This window comes from Solanum lycopersicum, chromosome 4, assembly GCF_036512215.1.
Source record: "Solanum lycopersicum chromosome 4, SLM_r2.1".
NCBI classification, from domain to species: domain Eukaryota; kingdom Viridiplantae; phylum Streptophyta; class Magnoliopsida; order Solanales; family Solanaceae; genus Solanum; species Solanum lycopersicum.
The window spans coordinates 2,869,688-2,897,235 of record NC_090803.1 but is presented as its reverse complement, the minus strand read 5'-3'; the positions used below and the strand labels follow the sequence as shown (position 1 = coordinate 2,897,235).

Genomic DNA, 27,548 nt, shown 5'->3' with positions numbered 1-27,548 from the left:
CACGAGAAAAAGTTTAAATATGTCGTCAAACTTTGAGAAAAGATTTATATATATCATCCATTAAAAATTAGCTCATCTGTGTCATTTTCGTTTGAGAAAAGATTCCTCCGTGCCATTATTTATTGAGAAAGAGGACAAATACACCCCCGAACTACCGTAAATAGTATGCAAATACCCTGTCATAATTTTTGGACATTGGTGCTGGTACCGTCAAAAAATTAGAGCATATATAACCTTTACACCAACGGATATACACGTGTCATAATTTTATCCACCGATCGAATATTTTTTAAATATCGCATGGACATATAAGACTGTGTCACGTGTCCTTATTTAGTAGTGAAAGACATATATGGTCTAGTTTTTTTACGATAGGGGCACCAATGTCCCTAAAGTATGATGAAGGACATCTGCATACCATTTACGATAGCTCAGGGGTATATTTGTCATTTTCCCCTTATTTATTAACTAAAAAAGGCACTCTATGATTTTTACTTTTATTTTTAAATAAAGAAAATGATTTTCCTAATAAAAGTCGAAAAACAAGTTCTACAAGTAGTATTTCACATTGATTGTGTCTTCCGCACCTTTCAATACATTTTATCTTCACACCCATCCTCGTAGCCCCTATCTCCACCACCCTATTACCATCCTAAATTTCCATAGTATTTATCTAGATTATATATAAAATAATATTTTTTGTTTACATACTAAACACAAAAACATAAGCTCAAAAATCCACTTATTTTTTTCTGAAAAACTTTTCCTTCGTACCAAACGCACCCTTAATTAAATATCTCATATCCGTACCTTAGGAATGAAAATACTCATCGTACTAAAAAGAAAACTCTTTCTTATCCAACGCAAATCCAAATTAGTCAAGATTCTAGAACGAATACTGGACACCGAGTAAGAAAGTAAAAATAAAAATATGTATATGGCTTACATTTGGATGAACTCTAGATATAGACTTGCAGAATGAAACCTTCCTATTAGTAACATTGACAGTGAAAATTCATGTAACTGCTGAACTTGTTTCGGACTAAGGTGTAGTTGTTATTTTATCGACTCTAAATTTTAGATCCACCACGCGCCAACTTATTTCTCTTTAGAAAATAAAAAGAAATGAAAACAAAAAAGGCAAAAAAAGACCAAGTTAACAACCTACAACTCCAATAACTTTTTTGATTAATACATCAGAATATGCAGATTTGCTATACCTGATCATTAAACTTTTACAAATTGTACTCTTAACATTACAGTGGTTTAAAAAAAATATGAATGTCAAAGTATTGGTAAGCCTGTGCACTGATTCTTGATTCTTTCAGGAACTTCACGCAATGTCAACAAGGGAATCCGGAGAAAGGGAAAGGGGGAGAGACGAATTAAGTTTCAACGCGTTAGAGGAGAGATGGTAAGCATTTATAGAACATCATGCTTTAAAAAATGAAGATGGAAGCTTGTAGAGCTACCAGTTAAAAGCACCTGTCCCATTTCACTCACTCTTAGTAAGCAGGATAAATAACTCCTCATCTTTGATTGCACCCATCTCCATAGCCCTGTCCAGGGCGCTGAGTCCACCATAATCCTTGATTGATGCACGAGCACCTCTGAACACATACAAAGAAGAGAACATAAGAGACTCGGAAAATATAAGAGTATGATGTTTCGTATACAAAGCATAACATGAATTCCTTTGAAGTTGGAAGCCGCGAGTATTTTCAGTAACAAAAGAGAGCTAGTAGAGAATGTAAAATCAGAAACTTGGATGAAAACTAAGCAATGGATGTTATTTCACAGCTACTGACTGATGCCCACAAGAAATCTTGAAGCAGTCCTGCCACGAGAGAGTTCACCAATAGCAGCTGAATCATGTTTCGCCAACCAACCAATTGTAGTTAGTTGTGAAGAGAAAGAAGTTACTATTGGATGAGATCATAGGCTGACTGTTGAGGAATTGTTCCAGAGGCTACTATCGGATGTATCAAGGGATGAAAAATCCTGGTTGTGATGTAAAGTAACTATTGGGATGATATCACCAATTGAAAGAGCTAAAGGGACTTGTAAATATTAACAATCTATCTTTGATATCTTTGCCTACAAATTAACATATGCATGTAGGACTCCAATTTGGTTTGCTGAAGTGGAGTGCTCAGACCTTGAAGCCTCAAGTACACGGTACACGGTAAACTGGAAAATCTGATACCATGAAGTAATCCTTCTCTTCGGCATAAACTGAGCTTTATCACTGAAAGACAAGGGTAGATGGCAATCTAACAACCAGAATTTTGCCTAACCTAACCTTCAGAAATAATGGTATCCATCCTTATACCAAAGCAAAGCAATATTCATTATTTATGGCCAGAAAGTTATATACATATAATTATAACCTAAAACTTCCATGCTTATTAGCAGTAAGTATCCTATCACCTGCATCTGTTGTTTTATCACTCACACGTATCCTAGAAAAGAACTAAAGATCTAAATGCAGAGATAATGTAAGCAAATTAAATACTGGGAGAACCTTTTTTTTCATGACCCTGGTGATACTTGCAACCGTCCATCAGCAACAGGTACTAGGTAACTCTATCCATCAAGGCTAGGACAGATGGGAAGAAATCACATAGTGTTTTTTTTTGTCTCTGTTGGGATTTAAATTTGAGAACTCATGGTTCTCAACCATTTCATTGACTTCTAGGCCACATTCTTGGGTGCTTAAATACTGAGATAACTAATATGTTGATGAGCGGTCAGATCATTAAATTGCCTACAAATCATGCTGCATAAAATTGATTCTGAATTAAATATATCACCTTCTAAGCAAAAATTTAGCCAAGTGGTGTCTTCCATTGCCGATGCAATGTTGTAGAGGAGTCCTTCCATGAAAATCACGCCTATTTATATCAGAACCAAATTGCAGAAGAAGTTCAAGCATCACCGGAGTTTCCCCATTGCAGGCTAGATGTAACAAAGAACAGCCTTGAAGGCAAAGCTTGATTCCCTGACAGGCTGCTGGGTTTTGATGTTTCTTTTGGGAATCCTGAAGGCCTAGTTTTGAATCATTTTCATGAATTTCATGGTACATTGTGGCACCCTCGACCTCATCATAGATAGTGTTGATTATATTCACATCTGACACTACAATAATTTGGTACACGTCCTTCACCTTATTACTCCTAACTGCTTCCCAAATGAGGGTGGCACGATTGCTGTAAGGTGCAAAAGCTTCTTTATTCACAACCTGCTTTTCAACATACTGGATAACATGAAGGAAGTTAATATCGCATATATCGCACGAGCTTTACATGTATTCTCAATTCATAGAAACTTCCTCACAGCAACTTAAACCCAAACTTCTTTAAATAGTTCTTTCACATTAAGTGGGAAGACACACTGTTTCTCCATTGGACCTCCACTATTAATGAAACAACAGACAAATGATCATGAGATTCTCTTTGTAGAATTCCATTGAAAAACAAGAAGACCGAGTTGATGGATGAACAAGCTTAGCACAACGGATAAAATGTATAACATGGAGAAGGAAAGCCCTTAAAACATGCAAGAAAGTATACCTTTGCCAAAATATACTTCTCCTTTTCATGAAAGGCATCTTTGGGGCTTGGCTTGGAAGCAGATTGAATAGCATCAACATTTGTTAATCTGAATAAATTAATCATTCAACATGAGCTAACACCAACATAGATTATAAAAATGTTTGAGCTAAATGCATGTTATATCATCATGGCACATGGGAACATTATCTATCCAACAATGTGCACTGAATAGGTAGTCCGACCCAGATAGAATGTCAATTGTAATGGAAAAATAGATTGTATATTGACTAGTTCAATTGAAGAATGAATAGTAGTGTGGACATAATCCCCGGAACTGTATAGTTGGAATTTTGTGATCTTTGATATTTCTCAACATTTCGTCTTTTCTTGGCTGGGGGAGGACCTTTCACATTAAATTTGAACCCAAATATCAATAAACACACAGAATCTATAGAAATTCCAACCCATGCAAGATGACTTTCTTGTATATATTATCAACGAAGGGTACATACTCGTCATTTGGAAGTTGAAGCAGCTCCTCCCACACCGAATTACAATAAGAATTACCCAATGTGCGGAATAGATCCAAGATGGTAGGCTCCCAAACCCTGACATCTAACGTTATGGACCTTACCTGCAAATGATAAGTATCTCAAACATCAATCAACTCAACAGGCCCATAGATCGTTCATTTTGTTACTTTCTGGGGTCAGCAACTGAAAACAAGTTATACTTCAAAATACATTTCAGAAAAGATCCAATAGCTACTAACCTTGTAGTACATTGTCATGAAAGTAGTGCAAATACTCATATTCTCAAATATAAATGCATGTGGACCAGTACAAAGTTGAACAAACACCGTGAACTAAATGGAATTACTGTTTTTTTTTTTTTGAATAAGGCAGATGTTTTGAAGACAAGGGGAACAAAGAAATTTCAACATGGATAAAGATGTACCTTTGAAATATGAACACCTAGGTTCCGATGAATGCCCGAGCACTCTATACAAATTAGGATTCCAAGATTTAGAGAAGCCCAATCAGGTTCTGAAGCACCACATTCAGCACACTTGTCATTTCCAGGAACTTCTCTGAGAATCTTAGAAACAGAATCAGGCTGATTGACTCTTACGGAAGCTAGGGCTTTTTCATCATTAACAGCCCCTTGAACATTCAAAGAAGCAGCATAGGTGTTTTTGCTACCATCAATGTCATTTTTACTAGCATCAAACTGCAAAGACAAGATGATGCTCAAGATGACTTAGAAAATCATTTTCTACAGAAAACTAGATTTCAAGTTTCAACCTTCTGTAGATGAGAATTCAGAAGGGACGCAATCACTCCGGTGATTTTATTCATCCAGTCAACTCGTTCAGCTTCACTTTCAGCCTGCCAGTGGAAAATAAACGGAAATCATTACATATGGTGGATCAGCCCTTGCTAAAGTGTCATCGAATCTGGTAACACATTAGTCCAACTGCAAAAGAGTTTGTTCTTTCTGCTGAAGAAAATAAGAAGCCAATTGTGACTATTGTTCAGCACATTGATTGCTAACAAAATGTCAAAGCACAAAACTAGATAAACACACAGTTGCCAGAAACTTTTATTTGCAAGATGAAGTCTAAAATAAAACATACAGTGCATAAGCTTAGAAATGACAAACTGTAACAGCTTGAGCAAAAGAGAAGTAGCCAAATAAAACAATTACAATATATCAAGTCAACACTTCTTGATACTAGCTTATTACGTCATTTCTTCCTTGCATTAATCAGATATGGATCCAATGCATCAAAGTAATAGTATACCAAGAAATTCAAACTTCTATTGTAGACAGGAAAAGAAAATCACACTAAAACAGTTCAAAACATTAGGTAACTCTTAAATCTTTCTTCTTTGAGATGTTCTTCCCTTCTAGAGTTGATATATCAATTTAAGCATTGAATACAGAGATCAACTATTCTATAATTTACCTGCAACGTATAGGATTTTAATGGCGAAATAATTCTGAAGCAAAGCCTCAGGTCTGTGTCCTCTGCATCCAGTTTTATTGTAGAAGTATGAAGATCAACAGTACGACAGCCTAAATTCTCCTCTCCAGCAGATGACGACCTGTACTTTGTCCGAAATCTGCCAAATACACTACTATGGTTATCAACACCAGAAGGGTGAGATGATGGGGAGCCCTGGCAATAAGATAAAAAATAAATGGCGTAAGCAAATGAGTGTTCTGGAAACACTTTCATCCCTAAAATACTGTAAGTAAAATCCATCAGAGTTGAGAAAACCATACTTTTTACACTAAATAGAAGTGCTTTCCAAAGTGCTCGGAAGTACCATAAAGTACTTCTAGTTTGTAGAACTTTGTGTCAATTTCCTTTCAAAAGTTCAAGTTTAGAGCTGTACAGTAGTACGTTACAGTTTTGAATAGAGAGGTTACTACTGAACAAAAGAATCAGGTGCCAGATTTTTCAAATACCATTTTTCCAAAAGAAAACTTTCCCCTGCTATGATGCTATGTCGGTGAAATCGAACAATAGTCTCTTGAGTGAGCTGGCAAAGGATGCCTTTCGAAGGGAGAAATGAGCACAATGTTCACCTATTATAGATGGTCATGTGGCATGCCAATGAAACCCATCTATATCAGCAAATATAGACATACTTCATTTGTTCTTTATAATCAAAGTAAATTCATGTTGACTTGCCAGTTGTTCACAAACATTAGCTTTTGAAATACATAATATAGTTGGCAACAGTCAGAAGTTCATGTAGAAGTAAACCTACTCATGAAGATGTCTGAGAAAGTCGAAGAGTCAGCAACTTCATATGCCTGCCCTTCAGATTTTTCTCCCATATCACTCCAAATTTTCCACCAAATGATTATACTTTACAAATCTACTTTATTATACTAATCATTACACTTGAGATGATTTAATCAAACTTAACTTTCATGTAAATAGACAAGAAATTAAATTTAAACAAACAGGGATTGATTCACACTTGGTGTCTGCGGAAAACTTTGAAAAAAGAAGTCTGAAGCAAAATAGAGGCATGACAATGACTAATACAGGAAGGTGAAAATAATTAACAATACCATCTGTGCACCCTTGATCCTGTAATAGTACAAATTGCCAAGACTGTCAAGTACAAAGAACCGCCTCTTCCAATCTGCCCTCAAACTAGAAGACCTTTTCAAAAGATATCCCTGCTTAATTGTTTGGACCTGAAAGAATGTTCAAAAAACATCCATACTTTAACATCTAGCATCTGGAAAAAATTTTTCTAGGAAATGAGGAGATATTTCAGGTGTTCCTATATTTAAACAAGTGCTATATCTATTGTTTTTTTTGAAACTGTAACATTGTATTTCACATAGTACTTAGGTAGTACTGAAAAACCATATTTACAAAAGCAGAAAGTAAGAACAATCTATCCAAAAAACTGAACCAAATCTAAATGGATCCTAAAACATCTATGATTGACTCAGTTTCATTGGAGTAGACATTTGTACACCAAAAGCAGACAAATATATCTATTGTAGAGATCTCAACCCCAAAGACAGACAGATAGCAGACAGAAAAATCATTGTTATATTACTTTTTTTTTAACATGGTAACTTTGTTATATTACTTACCGCTCCTTCTGCACTGGACTGCATAATTGCTTCTATATTTTTGTCTGAATTCATACCAACACCATTTGAGGCTATAGAACTAGTTGAAGTACCAAGGTTACTAGATCCCCGCAAATGATTCAGCTCAGCTTGTGTCCTAAACTCTTGGATTCTTTTGGCAAGTTTATCTTGTTCTATGCTGGCCTGTTCTTTCGACTGCTGGGCATATGTCAAAACCTGATTTATGGAGACAACATTAGCACCAAAAATATTCAAAAAGAAGAAAGATATCAAACAAAAACTCAAATTTCTAATCAATGTCATTAATCAAGCAGCTGCAAAAATCAACCATTTAGTATTATTGAATTGTTGTTGTGCCTACATTATTACATTGAGACCAAATTTATAGACCCTAGAATACAATCCTTTACCAAGCAGGGTACTATTTAGTATTCCTATTTTAATAGGATTGTATAAACATATTCCTATTCTAATAGGATTGTATAAACATACTCCTATTCTAATAGGATTGTATAAACCTATTCCTATTTTAATAGGATTGTATAAATCTATCCATATTCTAACAGTGACTAAGGCTGGCAACGGACCGGCTACGGGCCACCGGACTGGTATTTCCCGGTCCAGTGGTCCCAAACTCGGTCCATTGTCAGCCTTTCAGAGCTCTTTTTCCTTTGCTCAACATTACAGTATTCCATTTCACCAGGTAATTACCCTTGCCTTCTTTGCCCCCTTGCCACAGGATGTTTCTTGTAAGTCTGTCCAGCTTTTTGACAACTTTTGAAGGAATTGACAAAAAAAGACATAACATAAGTAGAGGGGGAGGGGGATCCAAGACAGTATTAATCAGAATCACTCTATCCCCGAGTGAGATATCGTGCTTTCCACCTAGCCAACTTCTTTTCTGCTTTCTCCGGGATCCCATCCCATATCTCCAGTGTTTTCTGTTTGCTCCCTGAGCGCATACCCAAGTATGTGGTTGGTGATCCATCAATTTTGCACCCCAAGATATTTGCCAGTCTTAGAATCTGATGTACATCTTTGACAGGAATCAGTCTGTTTTTCTCCCCAGTTGACCTTTAGGCCTGATACTGCTTCAAAAAGAATCAAGATCAATCTGATATAGTTCATTTGTTTTGCCTCTGGTTCACACATGATAAAGTATCATCTGCATATAATAGGTACTAATATCTTTTCCACCCCATCCCCTAGTTTTGTCTCCTATATGAAAGCCTCTGATCCATCTATGTTGTGTAGCTATTCTCATCATACTATCAAAACCTTCCATTGCTAGAAGGTTCCCTTGTCTCAGTCCTCTTTCTGAAGGAAAATAACCAACTGGTTCTCCATTTAATAGGACTGAGAATCTCACTATTTTGATGCACAATTCTATCCATTTCAACTTACTGCCAAAGTTCATTTGTTTCAAAATGTTTAGTAAGAAGGACCAGTTAAGATTTCTGGATGTCCAACTTGCATAGTAGATCTGCAGTGCCATCTTCAATAGATACATTCACTGGCTATCAAAGCAGCATCCATTATTTGACTCTTGCTTATGAAGGCCATCTGATTATTATCAACCAATTTGCTCACCACCTTCTTAAGCCTTCCTGCCAGTAGCTTAGCAATGATCCTGTACACACCTCCTGTAAGACTGATTGGCCTATAATCCTTCAGCTCTGAGGCTCCAACCTTTTTAGGGATTAGAGGTATATAGTTGCATTGGTACTCTTTCCAAAGTTCTGATTTGAGTGGAAATGTCTCCCTTCAGAACCTCCAAAAAGTCTGAAGGAAGATCATTGGAAAGCCATCTGGACCAGGTGGCTTCTCCATAGCACACATTCTAATACTTTCCTATATTTCATCCTCTTCAAAAGGTCTTTGTAGCCAGGTCTGTTGTTCCTCAGAAATCACAGTAACATCCAGTATATTAAGATCAGGCCTCCATTGTTCAGACTCTTTGTATAAGTTCCTGTAAAAATTCTGAGATGCCTCTTTGATCAAGACAGGATACTTCACCGTGACTCTTTCCACATGAAGTTGTTCCATAGAGTTGAACCTCCTGTGTGAAGTTGCAATTCTATGGAAGAACTTTGTGTTTTTGACTTTTGTCACCATGTTTCAACCATGGTATCCTGGACCTTTCTTTCCAAGCTATCTCCTCATTCTTGGCTACCTCATCAAATTTATCTTTTGAAGAACTTCAGCATCAGTGAGAACTCTGTGTTCCTATGTGCTTTCCCAGATTGCTATATGGTTCAAAATGCCTTCGTTTCTCTGTTTCTGGTTACCTTTGTTATCCCTGCTCCACTCTTTCAGTTTAGCCTTTAGCTAGTATGAAGTCTGCTCTTCCTTCAACACTGAAAGAATTCCACCACTTTACTCTGTCTTTGAACCCTCCACTTCCAGCCACCACGATTCAAATTTGAAGTCGGATTTCTTCCATTCCTGATCCCCACATGTCAAAGCAATAGGATTGTGATCTGAAGTTTAACTTTATAGCACATCTTCTTGATCTGAGAGCCCCCCCCCCCCCCCCCCCCCACACAACCCAAGCAATGTAGGAACCTATCAATCCCTCCTACAAGTATCTGATTCCCCAAATAAAGGAGGATCAATCAGCTCCAATTGCACCACTAAGTCTCATACAGTTTGGTCTTTCTGAGGGAAATCTGATGACATTAAAGTCATCTACACTATCCATGGCCCAGCATACCTGCTTTTAATGGCTAACAATTTCTCCCACAGTGTCTTCCTGATTCTTTATTACAATCTGCATAGACTGCATAATGTGCCACCTGAAATCCTCATTTACCCCTGTGAACTTCCAAGTAATACTTTGATCACCAACCTCCACCATTTCTCCTGTCCACACGCTTTCATCCCAGAGGACTACAATTCCCCCACTGCTCCTATTGCCTCTTTAAGAAATTCTCCCATCCATCTGTTATCCCATATACTCTGTAGCCTGTATTACTCCATCAATTGGCCATTCTAGTTTTTTTTTTTGAAATTAAGTGGCCCTTCTAGTTTTGTTTCAACTAGAATACACATATTGACATCCCAAGATATAGTAATTTCCTGACAATGCTCCTCTAACCACCCCCATGTATCCCCCTCACATTCCATGATATTAATTTCACTTTCATTGATACGTTAAGGCTAGTTAAGGCTAGAATTAATTTCATGATAATGAGGCAGAGTATACTAATAGTAAGCAAGCACAAAACCAAGAACCGCTAAGAGCTATGAGTGAGCTACTTTATGCAAACATCAATCTCCTTAAATGTAATTCACACACATTCCAACCAGGAACCAGAGGAACAATGAAGAATCCTCAAGAAACAAGTAAATAGTAAACAAGAATAAATCGCAGCATGAGAGGACCAGTAGTCGGTCTGTCATAATCCATATTCCATACAAAGAGTGTGTTTGTTCATGAAGCCATTGGAGAGTATGAAGATACTTTTGTGGAATTGTCTAAGTGATTGATTCATCTCAACGGAGCTCTATTTATACATATACAAGAAGCATCTTTGCATTAACCAACTAACTACTTTCTAACAACTAATCATGCCAGCTGGACTAATTAAACTACACTTTAATCCATTCAACTCAGTTAACTAACTAATCAGCATAGCCTAACTGTATTTTCAACTAGCTGATTTTGTACAAATCTATCTTCAACTAAATTTCAATACTGTCAAACCCAAAATGAATCAATGGCAGCATGATGGTACTACCTCGTTCCAGTAAGTAGCTAGTCAATCACGATATAAGGAAAAAATAACTCATATGATGGGTACCTGATGGATGAACGGCTCCATCTGGCTCAATAAGTCATGACCCTACATTCAACAAGTATTAAAATTTGTTAGTTTAATGACAGAAACATAACTGCATCAAAAAGAAGATAAAGAACATCATACCAGCTTGAAGTATCTCAGATGTGCATCCATAATAGCACTAAAGGATTCTAAGAACTCGTACTTCTTTTTGGCATCAACATTTGTGATAGCATTTACCTGAAATCCTTGAGGCGACAAGGCTATAAATTAGAATCTTGAGGCAAGAATGCTTGCTGTGTAGAAAAGATTCTTGTATCCATTATACATACAAGATTGAAACGGCTTCTCTCAAAAGTGGACTTTGAGTTATGAAGCTCCTGTCACAGAAAAAGCTGTAAAACTCCAATTCCCAGTTTTGACTCCTAATTACTTCAAATGTTTTCCTTGACAGATAAGCACTAATATAAAACAGAGGGATACAGAAGGCTGGACATACTTCATAAAAACCTGAATAGGACATTGTTAGCATCAAAACAGAACGAGATATAAGTGAAACCTTCAACATTAATTCATCACAATTTGTTCCCTGGACTTGGGAGCAACGTCTATTTATGTAAAAGCTCTGAGATATGCTTCGGGAAAAAGCCTCTACCAATAAGGTGGCCTCGGCGAGCTTCACCCGAAGATGTATCAACATTCTTTCTTTTGTGAAGGTCATTTTACAACAACCAGAAAACACACACACGCAAAAGAAGAGGGGAAGATGTGTTTACCAAAAGCATGAGGCTGAGTTTCTTCTTCTTTTTTTTTTTAAGTAGAGCATGAGCTTGAGTTATTTATACTTTCGCTAATATAATATCCTACCTATAAAATAATTGGTAGCAATATGGATGATGCTCTTCACGTATAGCATGCCAGAATGAGTTTCTCATCCTGTCCCTACACAATCTCGATAAAATAAAAAAATGGTACTACTATGGAAGATGTGGTTGGACAAAGGTATTTATCTGTGATATGTTCATGAGGATGAATTCTCTTACAAGTTCCTCCCAAAGCAACACCTTTCACCTCATTTTTTTTCCTCAAGGAAAACAAGCATGTAAATGATTCCTCAGAGGGATCCTATAAGAAAAGACCTAAAGCAGACCAAAATTTTGAGATTCTTTAGGACATAATTTTATTTGAACACATAACAATCAGGATACCAATCACTTTTGGTTGGTAATTTTTGCAACATTTATCAGTTTGTGTTAGGTTACACCTCATCAAGTTAGGCAGATAGAGAGATACACATAAGAGGATGAACAATCCACAAAGATAACCTTTTTCAGAGAAAGGGCTTACTTCTTCAAGTTCAGTAACAACTTCATCCCGTGCATTCTTCTTCAGAGAAGAAAACCTTTCACGTGCCTGGCAGTTTAGCAACTCAGGAGTGAAATTAATAACAAAAAGAACTGGAAGTGTTATCTTCCAAATGAACAGAATTTTGCACATAAAGTCTGCTTAGCATTTAAAAAAGCAGCTTTAAACTTGTTTCTATTGAAACATCTCCATTACCTGGTCATAAGTGGATGCAGCTTTATCAAACCTGCGACGGGATTCCTGCAAAATTAGCGACGAGTCATCAGACACATGACATTAAAGTACCAACCCTTGTATGTCAAAATCCACTAAAAGGCACCCATTTGACAGAATTACAGCCAAGTTAGGCTGGCACCAAGTACAGTGGATTGGTGTTCTGTAGCCATGTTTTGTTGTAGGTTCTCTACAATTTGGTATTCAACTTGTATATTGGGGTATTCCATTGTTTATAAAATTGCTTACCTTATCAAAAAAAATTAAACAGCTACCTAATTCTATTAACGCAAACATAGAGAGAGCTTAATCTAGATTTCCACAACAATATTGAAATAATGCCAAATTTGATCACCTTTACATCCCGCAAATCATCAGACAAAAACTGGCACACACGATCCACCAGCACATGTTCTACCTGCAAAAGGAATAACTTGCCTTACTTTTTCAAAGAACTATATCAGAATAAACATTGATATAAAATGGAGCGACATAATCAGACAAGCTTAGCACATCCAACTACAGAAGGTACCGAACAATTTCGTTTTGCGATCCCAGCGAAAGCTCCTAATGGCTTGTTCAAAAATTGCAAGGCCAAGTTTTCTACTTAGGTGTCTCCACTTCGACGGCATTTAAGTGAAACAAAATTAATGAACATCTCAGAAGTATCTATTTGGTTAGTTAACAAGTTTGTGATTATACAAGAACTTAATCGTGTATAAGATTGGTGTAACTAAAACAACAGAAGATTGGTGTTTGATGATAATGATTGTGGTTCCACTTAGCGCAAAGTTGCTATGCCCATGTAGCTCAAGAGAACGATTTACAGAACTATGGTATTCCACCATATGCATGCTGGTACAGTTTTCCACTACCTTTGTTGTCTTTTGCTCACTCCCCTTCTGATCCAGCGGCTTAGTAAGTTTGCAGTGTGTTCTAGCATTGTCCAATTCTCCCTAGTCACAGAAATGAAGAGTGCCCAAATTTGGGATGTTACCTTTCAGTGAAGGAATATGTGAGTGTTAGTTTCAGTTGCCTCCATGCTTAGATGCATCTAGATGCTATTTGGATTTCCTCTTCTTAAGTGCTTCATGAGTTAGACATGCTTTTCTCACTACAAACCATGAAAAATATTTCACCTTTGTTGGTGCCACGCTTTTCCATGTAGCTTTCCAGGGGCCTTTTTATTTGAACTGGTAACTGTAGCTTTCCAGGGGCCTTTGTAACTTCTTTTTTCACCATGTCTTTTTTGAGGAACAACTTCTTTTTCACCATGTTCTATGATAATGGCCAGTTATTCCCCCAGTCCCTAACAATTCCTCATGAATCTAATATTCCAGCTATTAGTAGATTTGCACTGAGCTATGGTTGCTTCAGGATATGAGACAAAGTTGTATAGACCTGGTAATTCCTCAAGGGTATACGACTCTACGTCTCAGCCATGCATCCTACCAGAATCTTATCTACTATGACCCACCTTGAATTGTTTTCAGTATGTAACTCATCCCAGCGATGACTTATCTACATTCATGATCTCACTCCATGAGTTGTTGACACAGGTTTCGTGCACCGAAAATAACTATAATGGAGGTATTGAAGTAAAAAAAACAGAACAGTGTGCCATACACAGCAATATGCTTTTATAGAAGAGTACAGATTTTCTTACAAAAGGCTCACTATAGTGATTTAGAATACATCCACTTACTTGGGAACGGATAAGTTCCTTGTATGTAGCAAGCTCACGCAATGCAGAGATAAACTTCATTATGATTGGACCTGACATATGGATGCATTTAAGAGTGATACATAATCTTATTGTTTGATAGAAGTAATTATAAGCTTCACAATCTAAGCACGGAGACAACATTAGCATATTACATTGGGCAACCATACTTTGGAAATATCAATGGAGTAAATAACAGCCATATCAACTCCATCAAGTGACACCAGAACTACAGCTTGAAATTTCACATCAGCATGCATATTTTGCAAATAGAACTACAACTTCATCGATTTATGATATTTTTTAACAAGGCTTCATGGAATTATTTTATTGATCAAGTTGAAGTTTTCATTGATAATAACAAGGTCAACATGACCATATACAAGAGGTATACCAGAAAAGGAGAAACCTACAAAATATGGTCCTCACCAAAAGCCACACCATCCTCTATACAAACAGGAACTACATGGGTGCACCAAAGGAAAATAAGGGATTGGAGTCTACTCCTCAATTAAGCAAAGTTCTCTCCACCCCTTCAAAAGATCTACTATTTTGCTCTTTCCAAATGACCCACATTAAAGCGAAACTTAGTAAGACAAACAAGCAATGGGGGATTTATTAGAATGAACTATCACTGCATAGTGGGTTCGGGCTAGACCACATATTTTCTTCGTTAACACTTGATGTACTTTGATGTTATGTAGCCCCATGAATTAGCCCAAGAAGTTTAGAATTGGCTTATAAATTATTTCTTAAGCGTAGTCGCTCTTAATTTGACAAGTTATATGTATGCACATGTAACATGTGTATGGAATATACCAATTGAAGATTTGGAATTGTGATATATTAAGGAATTACTATAATGACATGTCACAATGGTTTAAGTTTGGACTTTAGGCAACAAACTATATGGACTTTGATGACGAATTGAGCAAACAAAAGAAGTTTAATGTGATGAATGACTGGGGTCTTGAATAGCCTATTAAGAAGACTTGGTTTGGTGTCTAGAATGCAGCATTGGTGCACTTTCCTGATGACAATATGCATTTGGTGATATTTTATATGAAGTACATTTATAAATCCAGGCCCCGAAGAAGGTGGTACAGGCGACAGCTTATTGGGTCTTTAAAATGTGGTATATAGTGAATTTTAAGAAATAACCAAACTGATCCTACACTCTGAAGTGGGTTGCCAGATTTGGAGATTTAAAGTGAGGAATGAGTATAATAAAGTGAAGCAAAACCCATGTAGTAATGTCAATGAATGATGAGAAAGGATTCCACAAAAGCAATTGATTTGGCTCTTTACACTATATGAAAGAAGAGAACCTAGAGATTTTCTTACTAATGTAGAATCCTGAATCACCAATAGTTCACTATTAGCTCTTTCGTACCTATGTGTTCTCTTTGACTACTATATTAGATATGGAGATCAATATCTAAGATTTTAAATGAAGCATTTTTGTTTAGATGATGATATTACGACAGAAAATGGATTTATTTGAAGGATTTGAACTTAGAAATACATGGATTGAGCCCTAAAACCTCAAATTAGTAACTTGAGCATTTGATCCACTTCAAGGACTTCGATGGAGAACTAATAATATATTTGGATTTAGAAAGTTATGGTAATCTGAAAATATATCTGGTCCATCAATTTGATCGCACAATGGATGACTTTGACTTTTGTCCAAGACTCAATTTGGAGAGATGAATCAAATGGATATATTTTATGTTGATAGGAGGCATTTAACGGAGTTCAGCACGATAATGAGTTGGGAAGCTGTGTGGTTAGCTTGTAATTAAGGTAAGAGAAGACCTTAACCCCTGATTGCTCATTTCCCTTAACTAACATGTCAAATAGTTTGACCTTGCATAATATGATTGGAAAAGATGTTTTTACCACTCCATGACATACCAACAAGCAGTCTACAGAAATACAAGTCATGCAAACCTCATCCAATCATCTATATGACTTGGCACGTCTTGAACACTTCCATCCCATACCACACCCATAAAGAGGGAAAACAAAAAATAAACCAGTGAGAGGGAAAAAGAGAAACAAATATGTGCTTCTCAAAGACATCTTATGGAGATTTTTAACAACGTGAAAGGTTTTACAATGTTGCCTTCTCAAAAACATCCATATAAGAGCACTAGCTGACAACTATCAGGCTGCTTTTCAACGTTACCTTCTCAACAACATCCATATAAGAGCACTAGCTGACAACTTTCAGGCTTTAACTATCTAGCCTGACCTCAATATTGACTCAGCATCTCCCTAGAAGACCGAGATGTTATCCATTAAGCAATTAAGAAAGCTGTGAATTCCTTTAGGGAACATACCACCTTAGAGAAGAATAACATTTATATGAGAATTCCAAACTTAATGCCACTTTTGGGGTGTCTAAGTTTTGTTTGATAGAAATACAATTGTTACCTTCCTCAAAAAGAAAAAATTAAAAAAAATCCAAACTTAGTGTGATCTTCGAGGTGATCATTTATATGAGAATTCCAAAATCAAGCATTAACATTGAAGAGAATAAAAGAAAAACACCTTCAACAAAATAAACAGCAGGCATGATGCACCTATTGACAATTGCAAATAAAATTAGCAAAAATGAGAACCTTGTAATAGTTTGAATGAGTAAAGCCAACTAACCTCCAAGGGACACACTGAGAGGGTCGTCCAGACCACCACCAAATGCCTCTAATGATTCGGCAAACATGATGTCTCCATTCTGTGTTTCTCCAAGAACTTCCCTGAAATAACTAAGCATCAAGAATAGCATCTACCTAAACAAATAAATGCAGATGAAGAAACCAGAACTTTCAAACAAAACAAGAGAATGATATATTCTGCAGAACGACAAAATTGCCAACGCATAGAAAGGGGAAGAACGTATCACGTGTCAGTGAGAGAGAAAGATGAATGATCATTGACTACAAACTTACAGCTTTTAGAGAATGAAAGACAAATTCTTTAGTATTAAAACAAAATGGACCTATAGAGAACAGAATGTACCCAAGGGTGTGGCCTCGTAGTCAATGAAGTGAGTTAAGATCCATGAGGTCAGCTTCAAACCCCAACAAAGACCAAACAAAAAAAAATACTAGGTGTTTCTTCCCGACCGTTCTTGGTGGGAGGTGGCAGGGCTATCTTGAATTAGTCAAGGTGCACGCAAATTGGTCCGACATTACAGTTATAAAAAAAAAGAGCAAAATTCATATAGCAAACTACATTAATTTTGATTGAAATGTAGTTAAATGCACTAAAGATTCCACCTTTTTAAGTCATTAGAGGTAATTACAGTAAAGATAAGCTATTACACCAAATAAAATGATAAAATTGAGTACTCACATATACTTCTTACATCCTTTATACAGCTTTTGACATCGATCTCTAAGGTCATCTGTAGTCTGTTCAAGACCCCTCACCTACAAAGCAACAAATTTTAATTTCAAAAACAAAAATTGATACAAAATTCCTCAAACATCAAAACCCAGAAAGCAATTTTTCAAAAAGATTCAAAAAAACATAAAAATGAAAAGGGGATCAAAAGAAAAGTTACTTGTTTCTGAAACATAGGAGAATCCTCCAGCTTAATAAACGCAGCCATTGACATAATTTCTCTTTCGTTTTTTTCCTCAATTTTTTTTCTCTCTATGATTCTTACTATACTTTCCCAAATGAAGAAGAAGAAAAAAACTTTGAATCAGATCTTCATAGTGGCAAATAGGTAGAGCCACTCTGTATATTCTTCATTCTTGAGGGTAAATTCTGTATATATGAGCTGTTGGAGGGACCATGTTTTATTACACAATTGTTGAGTCGTAACTATTTTATTTGGTTCGAAACTCATTTTCCAAACGATAGGTGGTTATAATATTTTATTACGATCTATCGTTATTATGTTAGTATAAAAAGTTTTAGATGAGTTTTAAATTTCACGTGATGATAGGATAGCTCAGGGAGTGATTTCAGATTTAAAACAGGTCACATAAATACTTGTGCGTCTCTCGTAGGCAAATACATTATTTATCAAATTTCTATTTGAATATTTAGTAATCGAATAAAAATATTATTCTAAAACTATTAATATATTATAATTTAATAATTAGTGATTATATAACAACATTATTTTAAAAATATTAATATATTATAATTTAATGAAGGAGTAAGATATAATTAGTGTGAAATATTAATTGTGACTAGGGGACTAGAAGTTGTTATTGGTCAATTTAATTCGATTTTCTGTACTATTAATTTGATATATAAATACATTTTATTGATAATTACACAGGAAGGAAATTGAAAAATATATGATATTTGTTTCCCCTACTTTTGGAATCTTTTAAGAAACTTTTTTTTAAAAAAAAATTATTATACTAATTTCAATTTAAATTTAAAATTATTTAAAATTACGATTCTAATATAAAGTATTAAAGTATAGCTGAAGTTATTTCTTTTATTATAATATAAAAAATAAATTTAGATAATTATGTGAGAAAAATTTCACTCTTAAAAAATAGAAAATAAAAAGATACTCATAAGTTATTTTATGTCTCACATATTGATCCATCGTTATCGCCAAAAAAATTTCCAAAAAAAGACTAATTCATTTCGAATATTTAAAAATATATTCAGATTTTTTTTTAGATTTAAATTTAAATTAAAGTAAAATCTGGATTTAATGTGAATACTGCCACATGTTCTGTTGCTCAATTTTTCCACACATTGTAGTATCCTTGACTATTAAATACTGAGTAATAAATACCACTAAACTCAAAAGCAATTAAAAATAATTAACCTTGTATCGTCTCGTGGTTAATAGAATAGTTGAAAATTATGTCTTAAATTTTAGTAGATAAAAGAAAATTATTTTTTTTTTGTTTTATTTTATATGAGTTACTTTGACTCGATATAGTATTTAAGAAAGAACTGAAAACTTTTGAAACTTGTAATCTAAAATAAGTGATAAATATAGAAATATATTATACTTTTTTTGATTGAAAAATAAAAATAAGTCATATTAACTGGGACATAAAGAATAATTATTTCTTTCGATTTGACCAAGTCATGTTTCTTTCTCGTGTTGTCACTCAACTAATGATTATTTATCTAAAAAAATAACATTTCTCATTAATTCAAATTTTCTTCAATAATGAAACTAATGATAAATACTCTACTAGTTAAGTGACAATCTGATAGACATATTTATTTGGTGTCGAGAGATAACATGTATTTCGTAGAATTAATCCAAGTATTAAATAGATAAATTATCTGTACATATGTGAAGGGAGTAAATACTCGAAATTAATCAATTAACAGATAATAGGTTCCCGTAAAATTAATAGAAGCATTATATATTTACACGTGTTACTCCTTAATCGTTCAGTGGAGCTATAGTTCTTTTTTTTTAATCTTTCATCTGTTGTTCAGGGTGAATCACTCCCGTCAGTGTACCACAACCCATGTTGGTACTGGAGCTATAGTTATATGAACACAAATCGGTATATTTAATTTAATTACTAGTCTAATCTCAGTGATTAATAAAGAACTTACATAAGACAGCACCAGGCATGACTTAACACTAAGCCAACGTTCAGACCTTGTTTTTCCAAGTTAAAATAAGTCTGAGGAAAATTAATCGGTTAAGAACTATCGTGTTTTTAAAATAAGGGTGCGAAAATAAAGATGTTGAGATGGATATGTGAACAAAAGAAGAGGGATTACATGAGGAATTAAGACATACGTGACAAGGGTAGGAGTGACCTCGATGTGAAGAGGTCATAGTGAGGAGGTGCGAGAGGTTGGTGATGGTAGGTTCGAGGAGTGGTAAATGTAGGTTAAAAAAGAATTAGGAAGAAGTGATTAGACAAAATATGATGCATATTCAACTCAACCGGGACATAATCCTAAAAACGAGGATCTAAAGATCGTGAATTAGGGTAGAAGGGTAATAGTTAATCGAGCATGTCTCGTTGTCTTGCGGGGTGGGCTTAGGATAGTTTGACGCCTCATATTTCTCCCTTAGTATCAGCAGTATTAGCAATATGAATAAGATTTGCATACACTATATCCTCTACGAACCTCTCCTTGTTGGACTACATTGAATATGTATAGTAATCAAAAGATACATGGAATTGAAGCTCTTGACACTCCAACTGAGAAATTTTCGGGACCAGTGTTTTGAAACTCGACAAATAATTAATTCATTGCTTTGTCCTTTTCTACTTAAATATCATATGGCTTGCTTACTTCTAAAGCAAATCAGATATAAGACTTTTTATTCCGTTATCCAAAATACAATGCCCCAAGTCAAGAAAGTGGCAATCATATTTCTGTCTAGGGCAAGGTTTGAACGATTGTTGTACTCCTAATCCACACATCACGTGATACACTCTTACCACTAGACCAAAGACTAAGAATCTTGGATGTAAAACATGAAGTTGGATACAAACAAGAAACTATGTTAACAAAGTGTTGGAACCTCAATTACAATTACATCTCTCACAAAACATGATGACAACTTTTGAATCATGAATGTATCATAAACTAGTGAATGTCAATCCAAGTGGTATAAAAGCAAATTTCCTACATACAAACAGCTAAACCTAGAAAAAGCAAGAAAAGTAGAAAGTCCTTGAGACTTTACAAGAACTGAATCAACAAATCCCTGAGAACTCAGATACATCGACGAATGCTTAACTTACGAAGTAACTTCTGCCTTTCAAAAGAATCAGGACACGTTATTTGGGGCTTCCACAAGTATAGTACAAACTCATATGCTCAAATGTTCATCTCTTGGCAAGCTTTGTACAGTATCTGACCATCTTCCTGGTGAATGGTCACTGCTATTGGAGGACCCTTGAGCTTCTGCTCTAGCATCCCGGATCATCCTCAAAACATCCTTCATTGTGGGTCGATTCTCGGGTACAAGTGAAACACAAGCCATAGCTACGTTTAAGAGAGCACCGAGTTTCTCCTCCGAGGCTTCATTACTAGAAACAGGTTCATCACCTGATTCAGTTTCTTCTTCTCGGACAGATCTCACCCACCTTGGTATGTCTGATCCGTGCTCTTGAACAAGATCTTGAAATGGCGTCTTTCCCGTGAGGAGCTCCAATAGGAGGACGCCAAAGCTATAGACATCGGCCTGATGGGTAAGTGGCCTTCGAATGTCACGACACTCAGGAGCTCTATAGAAGAGGGAAGAAGCACCTGATTCCTCAGGAGAATCTAGATTCCTAAATGGCATGAGGCCATAATCTGTAAGACACGACTCAAAATCGGCCCCCAAGAGTACATTTGATGATTTCAAGTTTCCATGAGTCAGACCAGGGTTCTGATGGATATGAAGCAATCCAGTTGCCACATCCTCTGCAATTTTGAGACAGGAAGTCCAGTGAAGAGGCTTTGAACCACTATTAGCCCTTGTCCCTGAAAAAGTTGGCAAACCGTAACAATATAACTTAGTTATCATCTGGAATATTATTTGAATAACAAAACATATTGGCTGTTCAGATACATGAAAATAAGAGAGTCCCAGCTAACTTTGAATATGTTGTCTTCAAATATTCGATTGGCACCCCCACGTATTAAATATCAGATGTGGTCTTACAATGACTAGTAACAAGATAAAACCGCATGAAAGGTAACACACTATTTAAGGCGGTACTTGCATACCGAGTATACAATTGCTAGATGCATAAAGCACCTTCCATCCGAACTGCTTTGAATTGTTTTTCCTCGAACCGAAGGTCTATTGAAACTACCTCTTTACCTCCAAGGTAGGGGTAACGTCTGCATATACTCTACCCCTGCCCAAACCCCACTTTTTGTGATTACACTGGCTATGTTGTTGCAATAGAGCCTTCCACGTTGTGTTCATTTCAGAAAAAAAGACTTAGGTGTGCCTTTAGCTCTGCCATAGGTGATTTAGTGCCTGAAATGGTCTAATGGCCTAACAAAGCAACTCACTTTCAATGCCTTTCACTGCATCATCACAACTTCACTTAGAAGAAAAGATTAGCATGCAGACTACCTTATTCTTGATTATTACCCAACTTGCTATACCACACGTAGGGATCTTGGTGTTCAACATGTCGATTGACAATAGTTTATATGATATTTAACTTTTTTTTCTTGTCAGTGGTGTATTGTATTCTAGTTTCCCTAAATAGAAGAAAAGTAACTATCATATTGAACACACTGGAATACAACGTAGGTGCAACTTCAGTTTACTAGGAAAATCAACTTTAGAACATCTCAAACAATATCACAAGATATAATGTGGAGAGAATTGAGCAGATGTTAAAAGCTAAATAGTGCAGGCAATTATGAAACTTTATAAACAGTGATGGAACTTCTAATCGCTAGTGACTAGTGTCAGAATCTGCATACACACCACCCTCCACAGACCCTACTTGTGGGACTACACTGGATACGTTATTCTTCTTCTTCTTGGATCAGAAGGAAAATGTTGATTTTTTCAGGTATCTTTGGAAGCTCACTGGTCAATTTAACAATTAACACGTTACCGTAAAAGTCCTGAAATCAGCAGAAGGCAAAGAAGCTCTTACATAAGCAAATTTGAACAATATGCAGGGTCATTTTATTTGTATTGTTCAGAACTGATCCACCTTATAGTAAAGTTATCACTGAAAACTATGGTTTTGTCTTTCTAATTTCAAAGTGTATGCCTTATCTCCATATATGGTGGACAGCTGTTTTTGCTTTATGCAATACAAGGCCAAAATATGCAAGTGTAGCGGTGACATCATTGTTTTGATTCCTAATTTGAGTTTCCTCCTCCCAGAGGGCCATCTTTTTCACAATCCAACAACAACAAAGTGAAATTCCACAAGTGGGATCTAGAGAGGGTAGAGTATACGCGACCTTACCTCGTTGAGATAGAAAGGTTGTTTCCGATGGACCCTAGGCTCTTATGCAGCTAAACCAAGTAGTTATGAAATGGAAAATGACATTGAAGAAAATATGGCAAATAATAAGGAAAGCACAAAGCATTCATAAAAGGAACAATAACAACAACAAAATAGTGCAATAACCAAAACACAATAAACATTTTTTTTCACAATCCATTTGAAATATCATCCTTTGTAAGATTCCAAAAGGCCAATATATAACTATACTCCCCTTTGTTCTTTATCCTCTTTTGGTATAAATAAAATGACATCCATAGTCGTAGAGAACAAGATGAGAAGAGTTCTCTTACTTGATTATTGATTAATTATTAACTTAATTATTAAACAAAACAATATTTTTCTATAATCTTCACATCAGTATACCAAAGCAAGTTTGGAACTTCTTTTACATACTTGTCCTACTTGGCCAGCTAACTCAATTCTTTGTTGGCTCCTACAAGCTTCCTTTGTTGGCCCTCTCTTCCCCACCATCACCAAACAGAACCCACAGGAGAGACCAGAAAGTGATACACTACCAAACCAATTATATGGAAATTATTCAAAAATAACAATAAAAACAAAAAAACAAAATAAGGGGGGGGACAGAATACTGAAGAAGATAAAGAAACATATTAAAAAGCATAAACAATTCAAGGAAAATGTGCAAAGTACACAAATATAAACACAAAAAAATAGGAAAATAAAGTGACACTAAAGTCCTCCAATGCTCCCCCACAAAACAGCCGAGCATAAAGAGGAAACAAATTTGAATTCAAAATAAGAAAATGACTCATCAAAGGAGCCGAATCTTCGAGAGATTGATTTATAAACTAGTTATCTCATGAAAAAGAATTTGTCCCCACTTGGTATTTGCACAAAACTAAACTAGTTTAACCCCAAGAGAGGATAAACTATTCAATCATTAATTTAGTAAAAAAAAAAACAGATGTAATGCATCTATTGAATCGATGCATATACTAGACGTAAATAAGTTACCTCCCCTTATCTTATTACATATACCACTCAGGTGCTAGTTCATCCCGCCAAATCTACCCCTTTTTAACTACCTTTCACTATTCATGAGCTCAACTACACCTGTTTTTTCCTCCTTTCACTACTCAAGAGAGTTCAGTACGTAAAAACGGATAAAAGCAAAATATACTATAAATAAATAAATGAATGATGGAATACGTACCATGAACGAGGGAGAAGAGGCTGCCATTAGGGAAATAATCATAAACAAGCAAACGTTCTTCCTTAGCTTGAAAATATGCTCGGAGTGGGACCAAGTTAGGATGTCTTAGCCTACCAATAATCTCCACATGCCTCCGGAATTCCTCTAACCTCGGGAACCTCGAATCCCTCAACCGCTTCACCGTCACAATGTAGCCAGATTCCATCACAGCTTTATACGTACTTCCTATTATACCCCTCCCTAATGTCTCGGCTGATGCTTTCAACAAATCCTCTAAGGTGTAATTCATTTGTTGATCACCTGGTCCACAAAACACCAATGTCCCTAGTCCTCCACTTCCTTGATCCCATGAAAATGCCCCATCTTTTCCACCATTATTACCATCCCTGCCGCCGCCACCACCGCCATTGCCACCGCGACTAGTCCCCTCTTCTTCCCCTCCCTCACCTCCACCGGCTTCAACTCCTTTACTCTTTCCATCTTGATTATTTCTTCTTCGTTTTCGAACACATGCTATAAAAATTGCCATCAAAACGCAGAGGATCAAAATTCCGGCGACCACCGGGACAATGATGATGATAAGTTTTTTGCTTTTTTTATGATGAGATACATTTTCAGGAATGATGGGATACGATGGACTAGTTGAAGGACAGTTATTATTTAATTGTACCCCACACAATTTGACATTTCCGGTGAAAGATGATTCATTGAACCGAGATAACGCCAGAGTATTTGGGATTTCACCGGAAAGTTGATTGTTTGACACATTAAAGAACCTCAAACTGAGCTGATTCAACGGTGGGATTTTTCCAGTGAAGTGATTGTCTTCTAGATAAAGAACATACAGCCGGGATAAATTTGTTAACGACGGAGGAATATCACCAGACAGTTTGTTTCCAGCGAGAACCACAACTTTGATACGGTGGAGGAGGGTAATGGTAGCCGGAAACTCACCAGAAAAGTTGTTGTTGTTGAGGAAAAGGGATTTCAGATTGGAAAGTCCGGCAAGGCTTGGGATTTGGCCAGAAATGAAGTTTGCTTTGAAGCTTAAAACTCGTAATTGATCTAGTTGATTGAGAGCATCTTGGTCCAATAAACCACTCAAATTGAGATTTTCAACAACAAGCTTAGTAACTCTACCTTTCATGCATTCTTTAACACCTTGCCATTGGCAAAAATCAGTTCCTTTTTTCCAATCAAGAAAATTTGAGGGGTCTATTGTGGATTTCAATGCTAAAAGTGCTTCAGCATCATCTGATCTTACAAGAGGGAAAACTATGGAAAATATTGAGAAAATGAAAAACAAGAATTTGTGACTAGAACAGTACCTTAAGAACAAAACTGGGTTCTTGATTTCCATTGAAATTGACATTTCCATGGTGAGATGAATGAGCATTTAAGTTGTTCAACTCTAGAGGAAAAAGGGGTTCTTGATTTTCATTGAACTTGACAATTTTGAGCACTAAAATGCTCAATACAGAGCTAGAAATGGAGTCTTGACACTAAAATACTCAACTTACAAGATAAAAATGGAGTCTTGACACTAAAGGGATCTACTGCAGAGCTAAAAATGGAGTCTCAACACTAAAGGGATCTAACGCGGAGCTAAAAATGGAGTCTTGAGACTAAAGGGGTCTTAGCAAAAATGGATTCTTGATTTAGTTGGGTGTCACCATGGATGGATGGGGAAGAACAAGCAAATCCAAAGTGCAGAGCTAAAAATGGAGTTTTGAGACTAAAGGGGTCTGCAAAAATGGATTCTTGATTTGGTTGGTTGTCACCATTGATGAATGGGAAACTAGAAAGTTCAAAATACAGAGCTAAAAATGGAGTCTTGACACAAAAGGGATCTACAAGAGAGCAAAAAATGGATTCTTGATTTGGTTGGGTGTCATTAAACTACAAAGTTCAAAATGCAGAATTAAAAATGTAGTCTTTACACTAAAGGGATCTACTAAAAAAACTAGAAAAAATGGATTTTTGATTTGGTTGGGGTGTCACCATTGATGAATGGAAACAAGAAAGTTCATTAAAAATGGAGTTTTTTTTATTACTCTTTGGATTTTCATATGACAAAAGTAGAGTCTTTACTTATTTGATGATTAAATCTTGAAATGTAAAAGATCCAAAAGACATTTTCCTTTCTGTCTATAAAGGTTTTAACAAGATCACTATCAACACAAGAATCTTCAGATCTACCAATTAGTGTCATTATCATCAATTGACAAAACAAAAACTTTGACCACAAAAAGCTATAAAATCAACAACAACTCCAAAACAAACTCAATTTATTGAACTTCCTCATCACCATCACTACCCTTTTTTTCACTCTTCACTACTACTTTCACTTTTCATAAAACCCCAAAACCCAAAAATTACAAACAAAAAAAAAATACCATATAATAAAATAAAGAATTTCAAAAGTTGGGGTTTTGGTTTCTTGAATTTTTTTTTCCCCCTAAACATCACATGACAGACCTCAGAGATTGCAGAGACACCCAAAAATGCTTCTAAAAAACAATGATTTGTGTGTCTAATAAAATACACATTTTTTTTTCTTTTGCTGAATTTTAAAAAGAAAAACACATTGGATAACTAAAAACATTTACTTGGTGACATTGGATCTAATACCCACCACCAACCAAAACAATTCTAAAAACAAAAAACAAAATTTTTAGTTTATTTTTTCTATTTTTTTCTTGAAATTTGGTCTGCAAAACCATGTTATGTTAACTTTGTCATCAGTCTTTTATAAAGAGGAGAAAAAATGTCTTTTTTTTTTGTTTTTTTTTGTGAGATAAAAATGGGGTCTCTCTCAAGAAATAGGTGAAAAAATTGAAGTCTATGGAAGATTGTAATTAATGCATTCATGTTTGTGATAAATACATGGGACAATTTATTTTTTCACAAAAAAGTTTCTATTTTTTTTATTTTTTGACATTCACCTTACTAGTAACGTTTATTAGGATAGTGATAAAGTCAGAATAATCGTTTTTAGTTTATCGAGGATACAATTCTATACGGAGGTTTTATACTATAGAAGAATATTAGTGAATAATTGAGTATGGTGTGGTTTTCTTTAGTATTACACGTTGTTTTTCTTGATTGTGATTATTGTATTATTTATTGTTGTATTGTTACTTTATAAGTGTATTTTTT

General features: G+C 35.6%; 2 protein-coding genes across 4 annotated transcripts; both read right to left on the bottom strand.

The window, feature by feature from the left end:
- Positions 1-1,156: 1,156 nt before the first annotated feature.
- LOC101251466 (ADP-ribosylation factor GTPase-activating protein AGD2-like) lies at positions 1,157-18,084 on the bottom strand. 3 transcript variants are annotated; one of them, XM_010321060.4, is made up of 19 exons: positions 17,839-18,084; positions 17,628-17,704; positions 16,929-17,029; positions 14,250-14,320; positions 12,900-12,962; positions 12,527-12,571; positions 12,314-12,379; positions 11,299-11,346; positions 11,111-11,206; positions 10,988-11,029; positions 7,185-7,400; positions 6,645-6,773; positions 5,524-5,736; positions 4,859-4,942; positions 4,512-4,784; positions 4,067-4,188; positions 3,573-3,660; positions 2,814-3,256; positions 1,157-1,610 (listed from the first exon to the last, which is right to left on the bottom strand). In XM_010321060.4, the coding sequence occupies exons 1-19, from the start codon at positions 17,890-17,892 to the stop codon at positions 1,496-1,498; spliced, it is 2,346 nt and encodes a 781-aa protein (XP_010319362.2). In that variant the 5' UTR covers positions 17,893-18,084; the 3' UTR covers positions 1,157-1,495. The 3 variants fall into 3 exon arrangements, with proteins under 3 accessions (XP_010319362.2, XP_010319363.2, XP_069153042.1); XM_010321061.4 differs by having other exon boundaries at positions 16,929-17,024; positions 17,839-18,047; XM_069296941.1 differs by lacking the exon at positions 14,250-14,320 and having other exon boundaries at positions 17,839-17,994.
- A 2,635-nt stretch (positions 18,085-20,719) lies between these two features.
- Positions 20,720-27,243, bottom strand: LOC101253993 (inactive leucine-rich repeat receptor-like serine/threonine-protein kinase At1g60630). Its single transcript, XM_004237132.5, has 2 exons — positions 24,390-27,243; positions 20,720-21,710 (listed from the first exon to the last, which is right to left on the bottom strand). The coding sequence occupies exons 1-2, from the start codon at positions 25,783-25,785 to the stop codon at positions 21,052-21,054; spliced, it is 2,055 nt and encodes a 684-aa protein (XP_004237180.3). The 5' UTR covers positions 25,786-27,243; the 3' UTR covers positions 20,720-21,051.
- Between the last annotated feature and the right edge of the window lie 305 nt (positions 27,244-27,548).